The following is a 19,795-nucleotide window of genomic DNA, read 5'->3' as shown; positions in this document are numbered from 1 at the left end:
GAGGTTGCTCAAAGTCTAGGGCATCGAGAAAAGCCTGAGACATTTTAGAGTCGAACTCTAAGGGGATGGAAAGAGCTGCTGACATCTCCCTAAGGAATTTGGAGAAAGAGGACTGGTCCGGTTTTGAAACGGTGTCAGCCACCGAGGGTTCTTCGTTGGTCGACGAAGCGTCCTCCTCGGTACCGTGCGGGGATTCTTCCCATAAGTCCGGGTCCCTGATGTCGGGGTGTGCACGTCGGGACGTCGGTGTGGAAGGCTCGGTATGGCGGGTCTTTGAGAGAGACTTGCCTGAGCGCATCGAGGCGGTACCGGGAGAGGAGACTGGTGCCATTCCTGGTACCGGGAAGGGTCGGTATCAGTACGGGTCTGCACTATAGGTTGGGAAAGATGTGGTTCAGCCGAGAGCACCGGCATGGAGGTATTAATCGGTACCGAAGGGGTCGACACCGATGGGACAGTGCGAGGCTCGGACCGGTCCTGTACCGGAAGGTGCGGGGCCAGCAACGCCGGCAACAGTTGTTGTAGTTGTTGCTGGAGCTGCTCCTGTAATTGGGTTTGGAGTATGGCCGCGATGTGGTCATCCAAGGGAGGCACCGGTACCGCTTTTTTCTTTTTCGGTACCATAGGTGCCGCTCTACGCTCCGGCGATGAGGAGGCCGATGAGGAGGCACTCACCGATATCGGAGCGGAGCGTTTGCGGGGTCGGTGCGGTGCCGGAAGGGTCGGTGTCGCGACCGTGGCAGGAGGGCATTCCAGGGAAGTGGAAGGCTTCTTAGCCGGCTTACCTGGGGCCAGCGATCCTGAAGAAGGATCCGGTAGTGTCGATGTAGTCGGTGCCGACTTCTGAGGTGCCGTCGACGTCGCAGCAGGTTCCATGGCAGATCCGGTACCGAACAGAATATTTTGCTGGATCTGCCTATTTTTTAATGTGCGCTTTTTATGCGTAGCACAGCGGATGCAGGTGTCAGCCCGATGCTCTGGACCCAAGCACTGCAGGCACCAATTGTGCGGGTCGGTAAGAGAGATCGGGCGTGCACACCGCTGGCACTTCTTAAAGCCCGGTTGAGGGGGCATGAAGGGAAACACGGCCTCCGCAAAATCGAATCCAGAGGCCTGTATGGTGGCAACAGGCCCCGCCGGGGCCGGCCAGAAAAATAAAGAAAACTCGACGAGTTTTTTTTTTTTTTTTTTTTGAAAGTAAAAATAAGGAATCAGAAAAAGAAAAGAGAAGAAATTGAAAAAATTTACGCGAGCGGGAAGGTAGAAACTCGTTTTTCAACGGCTGTTGAAAACACATGCGTCTTCTTCGCTCCGCGGAAACTGGGGACCACGCTCTCCTCCGTCGGGCGGGAAGGCACTCGCGCATGCGCGGTGCGGCCAACTAGAACTTTCTAGTTAAAAGTGTCCGTACCGGGGCTCCGTCAGTGACGTCACCCATGCGTTAAGAATATGCTGCCTGCTTGTCCTGGGATAATGTCCCGAATGATTTCTTCCTCCTCCTCCCGGATTTCTTCCTTGGAATGCCTGCTTTTGCCTTTTTCTTTGGCTCTGTTCAGCAGACCCCGCTGCCTGGCAATTTCTTTATCTTGGATGCGATATTTTGGCACAGTTGCTAGGTAGTTGATGGCTTCATTGTAGCTACTCCACCAGCTGTAGAACTGGAACACAGAGATGGCACATACTGCGACCAGGATCACTAGTTTCACGTCCACCTTCGGTTCCAACCTTCTGCTGTAGTAGTGATAATAATGCCTGTAATACTCCTCAGGATGGTCCAACATATAGTCATAATCTTTCCGGGTATCTTCATCCTTCAGGATCTCGTAGGCGGTAGCGACCTGCAGGAACTTGTTGTGCGCACTCTCCTGCGTCTCTCCGGCGGCTCCCTGGGCCGGTAGTGATCCGGGTGGTGCTTGTGGGCCAGCTGCCAGTAGGCGCGCGCTATCTCCGCTTTGCTGGCCTCGCGGCTCACGCCAAGCACGTCGTAGCAGACTCGCCTGCCGCAGTACAGCCCCTCGGTAAGCGCCGCTGACGGGGACACCAGAGCCAGCAAGAAGAGCAGAGCCCTGCACAGCTGCACCGACGTCATGGCCGCCGTCCCAAACCACGGGTCATCAGCGACTACCCGTCCAAAGGCGGCGGGAAGCCATGGCCAGTGCCCCGGGCCTGGGGGGAAAGACTCTTTCCTGGTTTTGGAAGTACTACAATATGGGATGAGGATAAGGATTCCAGTAGATGACTTGTGCAAATGCTGTCTTCAAACATAGCTAACAAAGAAAGTGTAATGTAGTCGAAGTAATTTATAAAATTCTGCCTGGAAATCATCCGGTCCCAGTGCTTTATGATTAGAGCTTCAGCGAATAACCCATTGTATCTCTTTCTCAAAAATAGGGCATCCTAAAGACTATCAAGATTCTTCATCCAGTGAGATATTTTATTTATTTATTTGTATTTATAGACCACATATAGCCTAAGTGGTTTACATTCAGGTACTTCTCCCTATCTATATCAGTGGGCTCACAATTTGACTAGTTGTACCTGGGGCAATAGAGTATTGTGACTTACCCAAGGTCACAAGGAGCAGTGCTGGGCTTGAACCTGCAACCTCAGGGTGCTGAGGCTGCAGCCCTAACCATCAGTCCACTCCTCCATTCCATACTTAAGCCCTGACCTATGGGGGCCTGTTAAAGAGAAGCAAAATATTGTTGAAAGATTCTATTGATTTATTTGTTCTCCCTAATAAAACTTCCAGTCTGTGATTTTAAGAAGGAGATATGTTTTGTACCCTCCCATTAGACTTCTGAATACCCAGAGCCAAGCCATAAGACAGAAGGGAGTCGGATCGAACATGGGAATGGGACCCTGCATCAGAAGGTCGTCCAAAAGAGACAAAGGAAGAGGATCCGCCACCAGATGCCTCACCAGATCCGTGTAACACAGACATTGAGGCCAAATCGGAGCCACCAGAACCACCAGACCCGGATGGCGAACAATGCGGAGAAGAACTCTGCCCACTAATGGCCATGGAGGGAACACGTACAACAGCCCCTCTGATGGCCATGGTTGAACCAGAGCATCCAGGCCCTCGGCCAGACCATCCCTGCGATGATTGAAGAAGCGGGGCAGTTTGGCGTTGCCACTCCTGGCCATCAGGACCATCAGGGGCTGACTCCCCAAGCCTGCACTATCAACTGAAAGGCCACGGGGCAGAGACACCACTCTCCGGGTTCTAAGATGTGAAGACTGAGGAATTCTGCCTGAACATTCTCCACCCCGGCTAAGTGAGAGGCTGAGCCAAGCCGCCTCCTGTGCCAACTGAGCGCTCTTGGTGCCTCCCTGACGATTGACGTAAGCCACTGCTGTGGCATTGACCAACAGAACTCTGACCAACTTGCCCATTAAAAGGGTGCGGAAGGCTAACAGCGCCAGATGGATGGCTCTGGTCTCCAACCGATTGATCGACCAGGACGCCTGCTCTGTGGACCAGGTGCCTTGAGCCGAGTGACCTAGACCAGTGGTTCCCAATCCTGTCCTGGAGGACCACCAGGCCAATCAGGTTTTCAGGCTAGCCCTAATGAATATGCATGGAGCAGATTTGCATGCCTGTCACTTCCATTATAAGCAAATCTCTCATTCATATTCATTAGGGCTAGCCTGAAAACCTGATTGGCTTGGTGGTCCTCCAGGACAGGGTTGCGAACCACTGACCTAGACACTGAGCTCCCCAACCGAGGAGGCTGGCATCCGTGAGAAGCACCGTCCACTGTGGTAGATCCAGACTCATCCCCTGAACCAGATGAGAGGTCTGGAGCCATCAACGAAAACTGCAGCGCGCAGAGGGATAGGGTCATCCAAACTGTGCCTCTGGGGCGACCACAGCTGGAGCAGAGCATACTGAAGAGGATGCATGTGGGCCCGCACCCCCCTCACTACGTCCAGGGACGCCACCATCGACCCCAAGACTAGGAGGAAATCCCAAGCCCGAGGACACCGGGACACTATAAGGAGGCGAATCTGAGATTGCAATTTGCTTACCTGTAACTTCGCCCAAATCCACCAGTTGTCCAGGTAGGGGTGCACCAGAATGCCCGCTGACCGCCGTGACAACCACCATCACTCTGGTGAGCGTCCGGGGAGCCATGGCCAGGCCAAAGGGAAGTGCACAGAACCAATAGTACTGATCCAAGATCGCAAAGTGAAGGAAGCACTGCTGAGAGGCCCGAAGGGGAACATGCAAAGTAGGCCTCCATCAGAGTGAGAGAATCCAGGAACTCCCCCGGCTGAACTGCCAGAATGACAGACTGCAGGGAAAAGAGGGAAATGGCGTACCTGCCGGTGCTGCAATCCTGAGGGGACACTGGAACAACCGCTTTAAGATCTAGCAAGCGCTGAAGGGTCTGGCGAAAGGCTAGCGTCTTCCATGCCGCCTGACACGGAGAGACTAGATATGATCTGGCAAAGAGTGGGCAAACTCCAGAGAATAACTGTCCTGCACCACCTCCAGGACCCACTCATCGGACGTGATATCGGCCCACTTGGGAAACAAGTCGCACAGCCAGGCACCCACCAGAACCAAAGGGGGCGCCGGCAAAGAGCTATCGTGCAGGACGGTCAGTGGGGAAACCGGTGGGGATTCCCAGCCCCCGACGGCCCCCCTCCCCCGAAAGGACTGCATGTGCTGAGCCAACCGACCCCGGGGAAAAACTGGAAGCCTGGAAAGAAGCAACCCCACGCCCAGGGCGAAACTTGCGAAATTCCCGCAGATGCCCTCGGGCAGTGCCACCCTGAGACGCCAGGTAGGCATGGTCTACAGGCAGACGGGGCATCCTAGAGTCCGTCAGAGTCTGAACCAACTTATCTAAGACCTCTCCAAACAAAAACAACCCCCAAAAGGGAAATTTTGGAAGTTTAGTTTTGGACGCGGCAACCACTGACCAAGCACGCGGCCACACCAAAAGCTCCAGACTTAGCCGAAGTCCACACCAAGTCATAAAGAGCATCCAAGAGGAACTAGGCAGCCATTTCAATCTGCGCCACCTCCTGATCCCCCTAAGAACCAGTCATCAGATTCACGATCTAGGACACGCTCAGCCCACGGTGCAAGCCACCAGTCCCCTCACAAATAGCTGCCTGGACCCCTAAGGCAGAGACATCAAAATGCAGCTTAAGAAGTGTCTCTAACTTACGCTCTGCAGAGACCCTAAGGGCAGAACCGCCCTCAACAGGAACGGTAAACCGCTTAGCAATTGCTGAGACCACCGCGTCCACCATTGGCGAAAGTAAGGTAGCCCTATCCCCCTCTGGGATCGGATACCCATGAGCCAGGGCGCGTGCAAACCGAAACGGCGCACCTGGCGTATTCCACTGCACCAGCACGCTATCCCGAAAATCCTGAAGCACAGGAAAGGAGACAGGACGGACCCCCTGAAGCAGAGGGTCCCCCATACGCGGGGTCTCTGATGGCGCATCTTCAAAAATGCAGCACCAAGGAGACCTGCTAAATCAGGTCTAAAAGCGCATCCCTCTGAATAAAAGGCGCACCACAGAAGCGCCAGAAGATGGGAAGCCCGACGCCCCGCTGCCAATGGTCATCCCCTCTAGAGCAGTGTTCTTCAATCTTTATACACCTATGGACCGGCAGAAATAAAAGAATTATTTTGTGGACTGGCATCTGTCTGCAGACCGGTGGTTGTAGAACACTGGGCTAAGTTGTGGGCTAGACTCCACCCATCTCTACCCAATCTCTGCCCCAGATCCTGCCCCCATAATAGTACTAATTGAAACACTATTTTTTGCATTCATTTTTCATAGATACACACAATATAATCTTATTAACAACACATAATGGTTAACCACAAAATTAAACTACACAAAGCACACTGACAGCAGATATAAATTCTCAAACCTGACATAATTCAATCACTAAATTCAAAAACAAAATCATTCCCCCTTACCTTTGTTGTCTCCCTCCCTCCATACTATGCCTTACCTTCTGTCCTGCTCCCGCCTGGCCATTTTATGCCGCCCCCAGTGTTATCTTCAGGCCGGCTCCCTCTTCCTCACTGATGAAGTGCAGAAAGCTACGGGCAACAGCTCCTTGCACGTCCCGCGCCTCATTTGCAAGCCTTCCCTCTGATGTTGCGACATCAGAGAGAAGGCTTCCAGTTCAGGCGCAGAACGCGCGTAGGAGCCACTGCCCGTGGCTTTGTGCACTGAATCAGTGAGGAAAAAGGAGCTGGCTCGAAGATAACGCCACATCAATCACACTGTGGACCGGCGGTTGAAGAACACTGCTCTAGATCCTGGAAGCCCGCCAAAGCAGCCAGGTCCTCATCCATGCTCCTGACCACCAATCCACAATCCAAGCCCCCTGTGGGCGCTTGGATGAGGGAGGAGGAAGAGGGGACGCCAAATGAAAAGAGGGAGGTAAAGCCACAGGGGGTGCAGAGGGAAACCACCCCCGAAACCCTCCAGGCGCACGTGGGACCCCTAACTGCCTGAAATAGGCTCTGCACAAAGAAAGAAATTGAAGTCAGGGGAAAAAACCCCTGGGGGTCCCCAGGGGTCCCTGCTGAAACCTGCCCCTGTGTTTGCAGGGGGAAGGACACCTGAGGTTGCAGACAAAATGGAGGGAACTGTCTGTCAAAATGGCACAGTTCCTGCCAAAAATAACCCTTTCTCCTAAATATATGTTCTTTACATGCCAAGGCTCTTGTAGTTAAGAAAATTCCTCCTGTATTTTAATTTAATTTGCCTTGGGGGGAAAAGACAAGAGTTAAACCTTAAATAAAAGTAGGGCAGCTTATATATTTTATGCTGCTCAAAAACAGAGCTCCTCATTGGCTGTGGCCTGTGAGAAACACAGTAAGCAAAAGAATGGATATCAAGTGCCTCAATGGTTCCAGTATGGAACAGAATTTCAGAAGTGATATCACCTTGAGTCACAGGACTACAATGCAGTAGGAGATCAAGGATAATCAGAGTGAGTAAGAGCACCAAGATCTGTAATGGAAAAATCAAGGATTAAGGATCACAGGGAACAAGGATCACAGTACAAGATAGCAGAACCCAACTTCAGCTTTACCATGTATAACTAAAACAATTCTCGGCTCTAGAGACAGAGCTGCTGCAGCAACTTCCAATTTTTACATGCTCATAGTCACAAACTGAGTTGCAAATGAAGCCTGAAGTTGTTTTGGATTCATTCTACTATTACAGTGGAATCTTCTTGATTTTCCCAACTTACCATTAAAAGTCTTCTTTTTGCCTTTAAGACTGACCAACAGGCTGTAGCCAAAGCCTGGGAGAGAAAACAAGCAGCAGGTCATAAAACTATACTGATCAGCTAAAATCCAGGAACAAAACTCAAGCTGGTCTCATCCCCTTATTGTCCCCTTATGCTGTCCAACATCAGCACTATCTCACTCTCTCTCCCCCCTTGCAGTTTCTCTCATGCTTATATTTTAAGTCCCCTTTATTTTCTCATACTGTTCAACATAGCAGTTTCCTCTTTTTCCTTACCGTCTCCTTGAAGCTGTCAGAAAGCCAGCGGTTACGAAGCACAGCCAATACCGAGGCTGGGGGGTTCTCCAGATCCTCAAAGGCATCCATGAGAATAAAGTCCAAAGCAATGTCAAAGAAATTCATACAAACCACCTGAAGAGATGGGAAAAGATCATCAGGTCCTCAAAGTGTTATATTCTTTCCAAACTGGGAAGAAAGAGACAAAACCCATCCCAGGGGTTACTGACCCCATCAACCCTACCACCTCAAAGTAGTATGCTGGGCTTATGTCAGAAAAAAAACCCATACACATCTACAGGTACCCTGCCTCAGTCTACATGTGTCTGTACTAACCCCACGTCCCTGTAGCTCTCGCTGGGTACTTGTCCAGGTGTCCTCCTTCAGCGCATACTGTAACATCTCTTCATAACTCTCCAGAAAACCTTTGGGGTTCTGAAAGCGGAAGGAAGATCAACACTCCAACCAGTTCACAAATTCAACTCAAGCCACAGGTTACACACTTCCTATCTTTAAGATACTTCTATTCACAAAAGACAGTAGTTCTTCCCCTACAAACTGGGATATTGGAGAGTCAAGACAACTCAAAGCCTTTTCCAAATTCCAGATAGAATTTAAATTCCCTTTACCCCTGAGCCACAAACCTTCTACCTTCTCAGCCTTGATCATAAGTCCCATCACCATCCGTCTGCCAACTTCTCCAAAGAACTGGCAATTCCTTTCCTCTTGCAGCAGTTCCTGAAAAGGATAATTGACAATACAAGGATAATTGTTACGTTCAAATCAAGGAATAAGAGCCAATACCTTTTTTTTTTTCAGCCAAGGAAGGACAGACAAGATGTGACTCTTACATGGAAAGCTTGTCGCACACAATGCAGTTTTGCCAAGAAGTCTTGGTCACTATAACAGCCCAGTAGCTCTGTCCTAAGAAAATGCCAAAGGAGTTAATGAGGTTTTGCAATGTAAAATGAAAGATTAAGTCCAGACAGCTTTCATCAGTGAGTCATTACATACAATAGTGGGATTACTGCATCAGAATGCAGGCCTCTACCCTAGACTCTACTGGTCAGAACTAGGGTAGAGGCTCAGAGGACTCCCGCAGGGATCTCCCCCAGGCTCAAGGGACTCCCGCAGGGATGGATCCGGGATTCCCAAGGCCTGGAAAGAGAATAAGTAGAAGATAGACAAAAGCAGAAACTGGGACCAAGATGATGGAGAAACAATATGTCCCACCAACTACAGCAAAGGAGATGTTCATTTTGCAAGGGGCTAAGCTTTTTGGTGGAGACATGCGGGATTATTGTCCCCACATAACTCTCTAGTCAGAGCCCCAATGCCATGCAGCAGTGAACTGCTGTCTACTTGCTGTTCCTGTCCTTCCCCTCCTAGGCAGTCTTGAGCAGAAAGAGCACAGAACAGATCAAAGAGGAGCCACTCTGCTTCTTAATATGGGGCTTTCTCCTCCTACAATGACCAGCAGAGTAAAGACTTCAGTGTTTCTATATTTTTACTTCTAATTAGTAGTTGTGTATTTTGCATTTGCTGATTGTATATTCTGCATGTATGACTGCACTGAGAGATTCTCTTAGCGTGTAGCCTCTGTGTAGTAATCTGTAGCAGTCCAGCTTGTTCTGTTTTCTCCAACAGATGGTGTGGTGGTGGTTCATGGTAAAGAATGACTTGGGGACAAATTTCCCCGTCCCATCCCCACGAGTTTTGTTGCTGTCCCTGTCCCATTCCTGTAAACTCTCCCTTAACCGCACAAGTCTCAAACACTTATGATTTTAAAGTATTTGAGGCTTGTGCAGATGAGGACAGAGCTTGCAGGAATGGGGCAGGGGCAGGAAAAGAACCCGCAGGAACGGGGAAAAATTTGTCCCCATGTCATTCTCTATTTCACGGTCTGATGGAATACAAGGTTGTTGCTTTTTGAGTCCTGGGAACTGGTGTGTGTTTTGCAAGGTAGATTTTTTATAGATGTTGCTAGTGTCTTCTCAGTGCCTGAAGATGTCTTACAAAGTATCTGGTAATGGAGGGAGTTAGTGCCACTATTACTAAGGCGACAATAGAACTTGAATTTAATTTCTATGGTGAGTAGTATAGCGACACAGAGAGGCTCCTGGGTAGGAGGTAAGGAAGTGAGATGTGGAACTGTTAGGGAAAAAGGGTAAATTGGATATAGACAGATGGTTTTTCCCCCTTCCACTCCCTATCAAACGAGGAGTGCTCTGCTAGTGTTTGCTGCCATCAGTGGGACAGTTATGCTTCTGTCAATAATGGAGAGAGCACTATGCAGAAGCAGCCACTCGTAAATTAGGGGAAGGAGAATTGTCATACAGCATATCTGCTCTAGACACAGAAAAGGCAGGTTCCAGCATTGGTCATATATATTTAAAAACCACTTATGGCTTAAGTCAGGGGTGTCCAATGTCGGTCCTCGAGGGCCGCAGTCCAGTCGGATTTTCAGGATTTCCCCAATGAATATACATGAGGTCTATTTGCATGCACTGCTTTCATTGTATGCTAATAGATCTCATGCATATTCATTGGGGAAATCCTGAAAACCCGACTGGATTGCAGCCCTCGAGGACCGACACTGGACACCCCTGGCTTAAGTGGTTTACATTCAGGCACTCAAGTATTTCTCCCTATCTGTCCCGGTGGACTCACAATCTGACTAACATACCTGGGGCAATGGAGTGTTAGTTAACTTGCCCAGGGTCACAAGAAGCAGCACTAGGCTTGAACCTGCAACCTCAGGGTGCTGAAGCTACAATTTTAACCACTAGGCCACTCCTCCACTTATCATGAAGCTATCAAGCATGGTCATCCCCTCTATTCAAGGTATTTGACATGTATAGCCATCTTCCATTGCCTCTTATCTCTCTCCTTTGAATTGGAGGGACCCTCAAGTGCTGCCCCCTACAGCAGTGCTTCTCAACCCTGTCGTGGAGGTACATCTAACCAGTCGGGTTTTAAGGATTACTACAATGAATATGTATTTGCATATAACAGAGATTCGCTTTATGCAAATCTGTCTCATGCATATCATCTTGGTGATCTTGAAAACTGGAATGGCTAGATGTGCCTCCATGAGAGAGTTGTGAAGTATTGCTCTATAGCATGCAGAACTGGTGATGACAATATGAGATTCTAAATTGAATAAGTGGTTGTCTCACCTTAGGGTCCTACAGGAAATCTTGCTGTCTCTTACAAGCTGCAAAGCTTCTTCATATGCAGGCGCTGGCTTTGAAGGTTGAAAATAGACATCATCAAGCTGCACAGTATCAAAGAGCTGCAGTGATACATAAGGAAAGGAGATGAGACAGCAATTCAAGCCATACAGTATAATGTCATATGCAGCAATCTTATGTAAGAAAAAAAGATTATTAGAGAGAATTGATCACCTTGATTTTAATTTTAGGTATGTGGTGTGGGGTTTTAATTTGAGGATTGAGAGGATGATGGTATTTAATGTTTTATTCTGATAGGACAATTATGTGTATGCATGAGGAGGATGATAGTACTTTAATGGTATGGAAATGGTACCACAGGGTTATATGAATGTGGAATTTCTTCCATTAATACAGTTGGGTTGATATTCTTGAAATGTTGGATGGTGGTTGTTCCTCTCTTCTTAAATAATGTTAATATGATTTTCTGAGGACAAGTAGGCATAATATTCTCACATGTGGGTGATGTCATCCACAGAACTCAGTATGGACACTGTCATGTGTACTGTCACTTTAATCTTTAGGCAGCGCCCACACTGTGAACGTGCAGGTGCCTTCTCACCTGATCTCAGCATATGGGACCAACAGTTCTAAGTTTTTTTGTAGAGCTAACTGTGTCTTTGGTCTCTCCTCAGCATGTCAAACCTTGAAGGGGTTTTTTTTTTTTTGTGACTTCCCAATAATATTTTCTTTTTACCTAGACAAATTGCTATTTACTGCAATAGTAATTATTCAAATTTTAAGTTTTAATATATTCATAATAACATCAAATCCACACAATCATATATAAAAAACACATTCATTCATTACGTCATATATGAAAAACCCTCCCGTCCAATTCAATCACCCACAAAGTCCACACTTTCACCACTTGGATCTTCTTATGAACCGTTGCCATGTATTGTCCCTGCCAGATTTCTCCAGCTTCAAGCGCATGCCACAATCTCACTCTCAAGGTTTCTCACTGTTGCATTATATTCTCTGTTTTTTTCAGGAGCTTGATCAACAATTCAGCCAGACGTAGTCCTGCATTTTGCAAATGATGCGTCTTCAGGAGCTGAAACCGGGGCGAGGGGGTCTTCCTCCTCCTACTTTACAGCCTCAGTTCGGGTTTATTCCAAAAGCAGGTGTTATTCATTCTCCACCATTTTGTCACCAGACCAGAAAAAAGTAGACTTTATCAACCTGGTCCCAAGCCATGGGATTCCCGTCTCTCTGGATTTCCAAAGTTGGATGATTCCACAATAAGTGATAGGTGGTTAATATCAAGAGAAAGGAGGGAAGGTATGGAAGAATAAGAACATAAGAACTGCCATATTGGATCAGTCCAGAGGTCAATTAGACCAGTATCTTATTTCCAACAGTAGACAAGCCAGGTTACAAGTCCCTGGTACATTTTTCCCCTTCTATTTTAATGAACTGTGTGTATTTTAGTATGTAGTATTTATTGTAACTATGGATATTTATAACTGGAATATTATTGTGAACTGCTTTGGAGCTGGCTTATGCCTAAAATGTCAAACTCAGTAAATAAATAAACCAATAGTTTGCATGCTACTTACCCCCAAGAATAAGCAATGTGTTTTCCCAGATCTACTTTAACTCTTTTCAAAAATTCTAGGACTAAGGGGCATGTGATGAATCTACTAAGTAGTAGACTTAAAAGAAACTGGAGAAAATATTTCTTCACACAATGTGTAATTTAACTCGCCCTGGACACCAGGAAGCCATCAGGAGGTGAATCTGTGACTGCAACTTGCACACTTGGGCCTCTGAAAGGAAGACCTTCCCCAAGCTGGTTTTGAAGAGAGCCCCGAAGTACCCCAGGCACTGAGATGGCGTCAACCAGCTCTTGGACAGGTTGACCACCCATCCCAGTGACTGCAGGATCTCCACAACCCGAGCCGTAACCTGAGAGCTCTCCTGCAAAGACTTTGCTCGGATCAACCAGTCGTCCAGATAGGGGTGAACTAGAATGCCCTCCCTGCGTAAGGCTGCCACTACCACCACCATAATCTTGGTGGAAATCCGCGGAGATGTGGCCAGACCAATTAGGCTGGAGTGAGCTTAGACCGCAACTTCAGCATTTGGAACCTAGGACAATATCAGGTGAACTTTACAGTCTATAACCCAGAGGACCATAGATACAATGCACAGGACACTTGGAACAGTAGCAACATGGATGAAAAATCACAAACTGAAACTGAACCCAGACAGGTCAAAATTCATTCTCTTCGAAAATAATAAAACCCCAACCATAACAAATCTAGTAATAAACTCAATCACATATCCCATACAACCCACTCTAAAACTTCTAGGAATGACGATAGACAGATGCTATACCATGCAACCACAAATCAACAAAACAATGCAAAAATCATTCGCGGTCATGAGAAACTTAAGGCAAGTTCGAAAATTCTTCGACAGAACACAATTCCAGCTCTTGGTCCAGTCCCTAGTCCTAGGTCTTCTAGACTATTGCAACATACTCTATCCCCCCTGCCCCGCAACCATGATAAAACAACTACAAACAGTTCAAAACACAGCGCTAAGACTTATCTATTCACTGAGGAAACACGACCACATCACGGCGGCATACCTCGACTTACACTGGCTCCCAATACAAGCAAGAATACTATTCAAATTCTACTATTTAAAACCATAAGCGGAGACAGCCCAGCCTACCTAAACAACCGCCTAATCCAAACTACCTCAACCAGACATAGGAGAACCCACAAACTGTTCATCCATCCCCCAATCAGAGACGTCAAATGAAAAAAAAACTGTATGATGGCCTTCTAGCCACACAAGCAGCAAAACTAGACTACCAACTCTCCAATTTACTGATAATGACCCCAAACTACAAATCGTTCAGAAAAGAAATATAAACCATGCTATTCAAGCAATCCTTGAAGACAAACTAACACCGTAAGACTCATCCCAATTCTCTGAAGCAACTCGCTCTACTCTTCAATTCCTCTGGAAATAGCCAGATAACTCTTTTATAATCCGTCTTGAACCGCAAGGTAATAGCGGAATAGAAATTACTAATGTAATGTAAATATCAAAGAAGAGACAAGTTAATTTAATCATGTATTTTTTAATGGGTATAACTAATGAGCAGACTGGATGGACCGTTTATATGCTTTCATTTACTATGTTAAAACTGATAGTGCCTTCCCAAAATCGCAAAGCGAAGGAAACGCTGATGGGAGGCCCTAATTAGAACATGCAGGTAGGCCTCCGTTAGATCAAGAGAAGTCAGAAACCCCCTAGGCTGGACTGTCAGAATAACAGATCTCAGGATCTCTATACGAAAAGACAAAACCCGGAGCGCCCTGTTGACACCTTTCAGATCCAAAATGGGCTGAAAAGACCCCTCTTTCTTGGGATCAGGAGTAAATGAAATAACTGCCAGTGTGAACCTCCTGAGGGGTACTGGGACCACCGCTTTGAGGTAGAACAACCTTTGTAGCATTTAACGAAAAGCCCACTTCTTCCAAGCTGCCTGACAAGGAGAAGAGAGGAAACGATCTGGCAAGGGCCGGGAAAACTCCAGAGCATAACCGTCCTGAATCACTTCCAGGACTCACTGATCAGTTGTGATCTCGGCCCATCCCTGGTAAAACTCTCACAACCGGGCTCCCACCGGCATCAGGGGAAGGGCCTCCGGCAGGCACCCTGAAAGGACTGCATGCGTTAAAAGAAATAGCCCCTGGAAGGAAAAGCTGCTGCCCCCCGATCAGAATGGTATTGACGAAAATCATGCAAACGACGCCCGGACGACGCCACCCCGCTAAGAGGAAGACAGGGCACCTTAGAGTCAGTCAAGGCCTGAACCAGCTTGTCCAACTCCTTTACAAACAGGAAAGAGCATCAAAAAGGAAATTTACTAAGCTTAGCCTTAGACGCCACATTCGCCAACCAATCCCGGAGCCACAAGGTATGGCGAGAAGCCACTCTGAAAGCCATAGACTTGGCCGAGGCCCGCAACAAATCATACACAGCATCTGAAAAATAAGTGCCAAGCTCAATCTTAGCCACCTCCTGATCCACCAAGGTCAAGAACTCACTTGGACCACCGGAAACAAGCCCGGGCCACCAGACCACCACAAATCGCCGCCTGGACCGCCAAGGCATCTACGTCAAAACTTTGCTTAAGAAGAGACTCCAACTTACGATCCTGAGAGTCCCACAAGGCCGAACTGCCTTCAATCAGCACCGTATGCCTGTGCGCGATAGCTGAAAGCATCCACCAAAGGAGACTTAAAGATATCCCTATCCGCAACAGGAATGGGATAAAGATGAGCCATGGACCGCACCAAACGAAAGGGCATGTTTGGCGACTTCAACTGTCAATGCACCACATCCCAAATATCCTGATGCATAAGAAAACAACGGGAGGCTGCCTGCATCCCCCAAAGCAGGGGGTCCACCACATGCGGGGGTTCTTTCGGGTCCTACTCAAAGGGCAAAACCGACGAAACCTGAAGAATAAGCTCCTGAAGCTTTTCCCGGTGAAAAATGCGCACCATCGACGCATCCTCGCCAGCCGGTGTCTCCGACAAACACACATCAGCATCATCTGTCCCCCCCCCCCCCCAGAGGATCTTGGAGGTTCACCAAGGGGTCCAAGTCCTCATCAGAAGAAAACACATCTCCAAACAAAAGCTCCTCATCCCACAAAACCTGCGGCCGTTTAAACGAAGATGGGGGATACCGGGCTGGAGCCCACACTGAGGGGAGTCGAAAGTGGGTAAATGCAGAAGGCAAAAGCCTCCCCCCCTTGGAAAAAACAGAGACCCCAGGGGACGAAACAGAACCCCTGACCACCTGCAAGCAAGCCTTGTACATGGCCAAAACAAAATCTGGGGCAAACCCCCCTGGCAGCAAAGCAGAACTCACTGCCAAGGCAGGAGACCCAGTAAAAACCTGTTCCTGTCTCTCTAAGACAGGGAGAAGGTCACCTGAGGCTGCAGACAAGAAGGTGGAGCTTCCCACCAAAACCAGAGAAAAGCCCACAGAAAAACTCCACCCTGAGGCCTAGAGCAGCAAAGGGGCCTGAACAGACCCAGCTGCTAAAACAGGCATGCTGACAGCAGAGAAAAGGGAGTCCCCAGCACTATCAGTGATAAGGGAAACCTTATTTCCGACTGTCGACTGGGGGAAATCCCTGTGTGGGCGGTAGGGGAAACCCAGGCTTCCCCACTGCCCGCTGCCGATGAGTAGTGCACACACACAAAGGGGAACCCTGCTCGCCGGCGCCCAAAGCCAACAAGGATTCCCCTTCATGCACATGCTAGCTGCATCCAACGTGTGTCTGGAGCACAATGAGCACTTTTTAAGTTTCTTAAAAGTGCTCATTGGGAAACCCACTACAAAGGAAAATAAAGTGCCAGTTAGCAATAAAAAGCAATTAACCTTAATTGAAGGCTTCCCTTCATATTGGCACTGCCTCAGGACTTTTTTATTTTTCAACACAAAAAACTTTTAAATGAATTTGAACAGACCCCAATGACTCTCAGCTATATGCTTTGCCAGTAATTGGCAGCAAGGCTTACAGCTGAGGCACCTCTAAAGAAAAAAAATTTGGGAGGTGGGAGAACTCGATCAGTTGAGTGTGGCTCCCTCGAGATTGGATGGACCCCCGAAAGGGTCCCCCAAGCTCAATCTGGCACCACAACCAGGGACAAGAAGGCCAATTTAAACAACATCCAACAGGCCAACACTAAACCAGGGAAAGACTGCACAGGCTTACCAGCTCCACCTGCTGTAGACTAAGAACAGACTGATTGTACTTTGGACTGCACAGTAGAGAATGACACGGGGGAAAAAAATTTATCACAGTTCCTGCCCCATCCCATCCCCGTTAGCTCAGTCCCCGTCCCCGCAAGCTCAGTCCCCGTCCTGCAAACTGTCAGATCCCATCCGCACAAGCCTCAAATAGTTATGATTTTACACTGAACTTATTTTATTAAAGTATAAAAACAGACAATATTCTGTGCAATTGTCATTTTATAAACACAAATAATACAGAACAAGGATCAACAAAACCCCTGTCTCCCCTCCCTTTCACATATATCCCCTCCACTATTGTGAAAACTGAACAAATCAAATTACTACAGAATGCTGCATAGAAAAATCAAGCTAACAGAATACTTCAGTCACACATGGCAGGAATAGTGTTAGGGGAGTGCAACTACGGCAACTGCCCACTGGTCAGAGAGAGAGAGCCCTAAGCCAACTGGAAGCTAAAGAAGCACAGCCTGGTATTTGCAGTCTCCAGTTATGTCTAATACCAGCTCTAGCAGGCTACATATTTTAAATCTAAAATATTCTAATCACAAAATATAAAATAAATTAATTTTTTTCTACCTTTTGTTGTCTGGTAATTGTATTCTTCAGATCACATTGGTCTCAGGCTTTGGGTTCTTTCTGTCTTCATCGTGGCATGGCTGGCAACTGAAGGTAAAATAGGCGCAAGAGGAGCTGGGGAGAAGATGCCGAGTCTGACACAAGTACAATTTTTTTTACCACAGGAGCAAGACTTTTCACTGCTCCCAAGGGGCGGTAAAAGGTCTTTTCCCCATTCCTGCAGTAAACCAGTTGCAAATGTCTCCATTCCTGCGGATTTACTGCGGTGATCACGGTTTACTGCGGTAAATGGTCCCCGTGTCATTCTCTACTGCACAGCTCACTTATACTACAGCCAAAAATTTGTGTCTCAGTCTCCACCTGCTGGTCGAGGTGAGCTATAACCCATCAGTTTCTGTGCCAGTCTGGAGGGATGATAAAGAAGACTGCTTCAGTGCTGCTAGGCATGATTCTATAAACGGCACCTAGCTGTTAACTGACAACTGTGCCACCTAGGAGTTAGATGCCATTTATAGAATCAGGTCCAATATTTTCACATCTCCCCTAGTTGGCTTCTTAGCTTTTTTACTAAACTGGTGGTCCTGCATGCTGACATAGGGCGGGAAGGCACCTGCATGTGCACAGTGTCTAAAGATTTAAAGTGACAGTGCACTTGGCAGTGTCCCTACCGGGTTTTGTGGATGACATCGCCCACATCTAAGAATATATGCCTCCTGTCTTCAGAGAATACCTGTTATAGCTAAGTATCTTTAGCTTATGAATATAACTTACTAGAATGTGTCACTGTAAACTAAGAATATGAAAAAAAAAAAAAAAAAAAAGAATCACCTCTGCTGCTGAAAAGAACGATTCCTCAGATGTACTGCTATCTTCATCATCCATGCGTAGTCGCATTGAACTATCCATGAGGGGCAAGAGCGTGCTTCTTTCTGGGAAACGATAATTATAGCAGTGTGAATTGGAAGAGTGTGTGTGTGGGAGGGGTTTCCCCATATATAATATACAGAGAACTACTTTCCAAGGTACATAACAATGCAGCAGGAGAGAGATAGACACTGAAGATAAACATTTTATTTTTATTTAATTGCAAGCCTAAGAGGTTATTGAAACAATGAACATTCACGTACAGTAGGAATTGTTCTATCCCAGGAGGGCTCACAATCCAAGTTTGTACTTGAGGCAATGGAGGGTTAAGTGACTTCCCCAAGATCACAAGGAGCTGCAGTGATATTTGAACTGGTCTCCCATGGTTCCTAGCCTTCCATTCTAATAATTAGGCTATTGCTCCACTCCTAGACCAAAACAATATGGACTATGGTGGCAGAAAAGGATCACAAGGTGCATCCTGGCTGTCCATGATACTTTCCTACTGCATTCCTAAAGTCCATGTTTGATTTATCCTTCTCCCTCCCCTAATGATCCCTTATGCTTGTCCCAGGATTTCTTAAACTTTGTATATTATATTATATTTGCCTCTATCACCTCTATGGGATGGGGGTCCAAGACATCCATTGTTCTATCTTGGTATCCAACAAAGCCACTGCTCTGAAAGCAGACTCTCTCTCCTTAACTTTTCAGACACTAATACACAACCTTATTCTGGTTTACCAAGGTCTATCAGCAGATTCTCTGAAGGCATAGATGCTCCAAACTCTTCCTGCAGATGGTAAGCTTGATGTAGGAGGGATTCCAGCTTCATTGCGAATTCCCTGTTCCGTGAATCCTGAAATACCACAAGTGTATACATATCAAACAGCAGTGGGTGCTATAGAGTGGATGGACACTGGAAGTGTGGGGGGGAGAGGGAGAGCTCAGAGACACATTGTTAGAACTTCAGAAATGCTGCAAGACTAAGATGCACTATTATTTTTAACTCTGTTAAACACTTTGATTGCTATGTAAATAAGATGAAAACAAGATGCTGATGTTCTGAAAATGATTTATTATACACTCTTATACATTAAAACCATAAAACAGCTGGTTTTCATGCCATTCACGCTTGCCTGCAGTGATTTTTGATTGTATGTTTAAAGACAATTAAGACTTTTTTCAGTCCATTTCTTTATCTGTGCATTTGAGATTCATCGGACCCCTGAGGAAGGCGTGTTTGCCAAAACACGGTCCGCGTAGGGTCCGGTTGGACTTTTGTATTTGCATTTTTATGGTTTTAATGTATATGAATGTATAATAAATCATTTTCAGAACATCAGTATCCACAGCTTTTTGTTTTCATCGGTGAATTGATTTTACTGTGGATCATTGATTGGGTCTTTTTTTTCTTTTGTTGTGCTATGTAAATAAGATGGCATAACAAGCACTTATTTAGTTTAAAAACAAAGAGAAGCAACGATGGGAAGGGTTTACAGCAGTGAATCGCAAACTGTGTGCCGCAAGTCGCTGGTGCCAGCTGACTGCCTACAGAACGTGCCTCTCACAGAGCGAGGTATGTCCTGTAGATAGTCAGCTGGCACTGGCGCCTCTCGTCCTCTCCACGCCTCTCCCGTTGAGTACCCCACCTCACTGGCGGCTCAGGGCCTGTCTGCAGGGCCTTCAGGAATGCGCAGTCTTTGACGTGAGCGATGTCCGCACACTTCCGGGTGCCCTTCAGCCACGGCCCGCTGTTTAGTGTGCTGTGGTTCCGGATAGTTTGCAAGATACTGGTTTAG

The 19,795-nt window shown here is 47.2% G+C and overlaps 1 protein-coding gene across 3 annotated transcripts in view; it reads right to left on the bottom strand.

The window, feature by feature from the left end:
- MIGA2 (mitoguardin 2) overlaps positions 1 to 19,795 on the bottom strand; it is a 71,016-nt gene that overhangs the window by 13,057 nt on the left and 38,164 nt on the right. For all 3 annotated transcript variants that reach the window (XM_033961397.1, XM_033961398.1, XM_033961399.1), the window contains 8 exons: positions 18,738 to 18,852; positions 17,958 to 18,058; positions 10,701 to 10,816; positions 8,373 to 8,445; positions 8,173 to 8,259; positions 7,858 to 7,956; positions 7,522 to 7,656; positions 7,247 to 7,300 (listed from right to left, as the gene is read on the bottom strand). In XM_033961397.1, the coding sequence (XP_033817288.1) occupies positions 7,247 to 7,300; positions 7,522 to 7,656; positions 7,858 to 7,956; positions 8,173 to 8,259; positions 8,373 to 8,445; positions 10,701 to 10,816; positions 17,958 to 18,058; positions 18,738 to 18,852 (780 nt within the window). The remainder of the gene's footprint in view (positions 1 to 7,246; positions 7,301 to 7,521; positions 7,657 to 7,857; positions 7,957 to 8,172; positions 8,260 to 8,372; positions 8,446 to 10,700; positions 10,817 to 17,957; positions 18,059 to 18,737; positions 18,853 to 19,795) is intronic.

The sequence above is a fragment of the Geotrypetes seraphini genome, chromosome 10, assembly GCF_902459505.1.
Source record: "Geotrypetes seraphini chromosome 10, aGeoSer1.1, whole genome shotgun sequence".
NCBI lineage: Eukaryota > Metazoa > Chordata > Amphibia > Gymnophiona > Dermophiidae > Geotrypetes > Geotrypetes seraphini.
The sequence above is the reverse complement of the archived record's forward strand: the minus strand, read 5'-3'. Positions and strand labels throughout refer to the sequence as shown.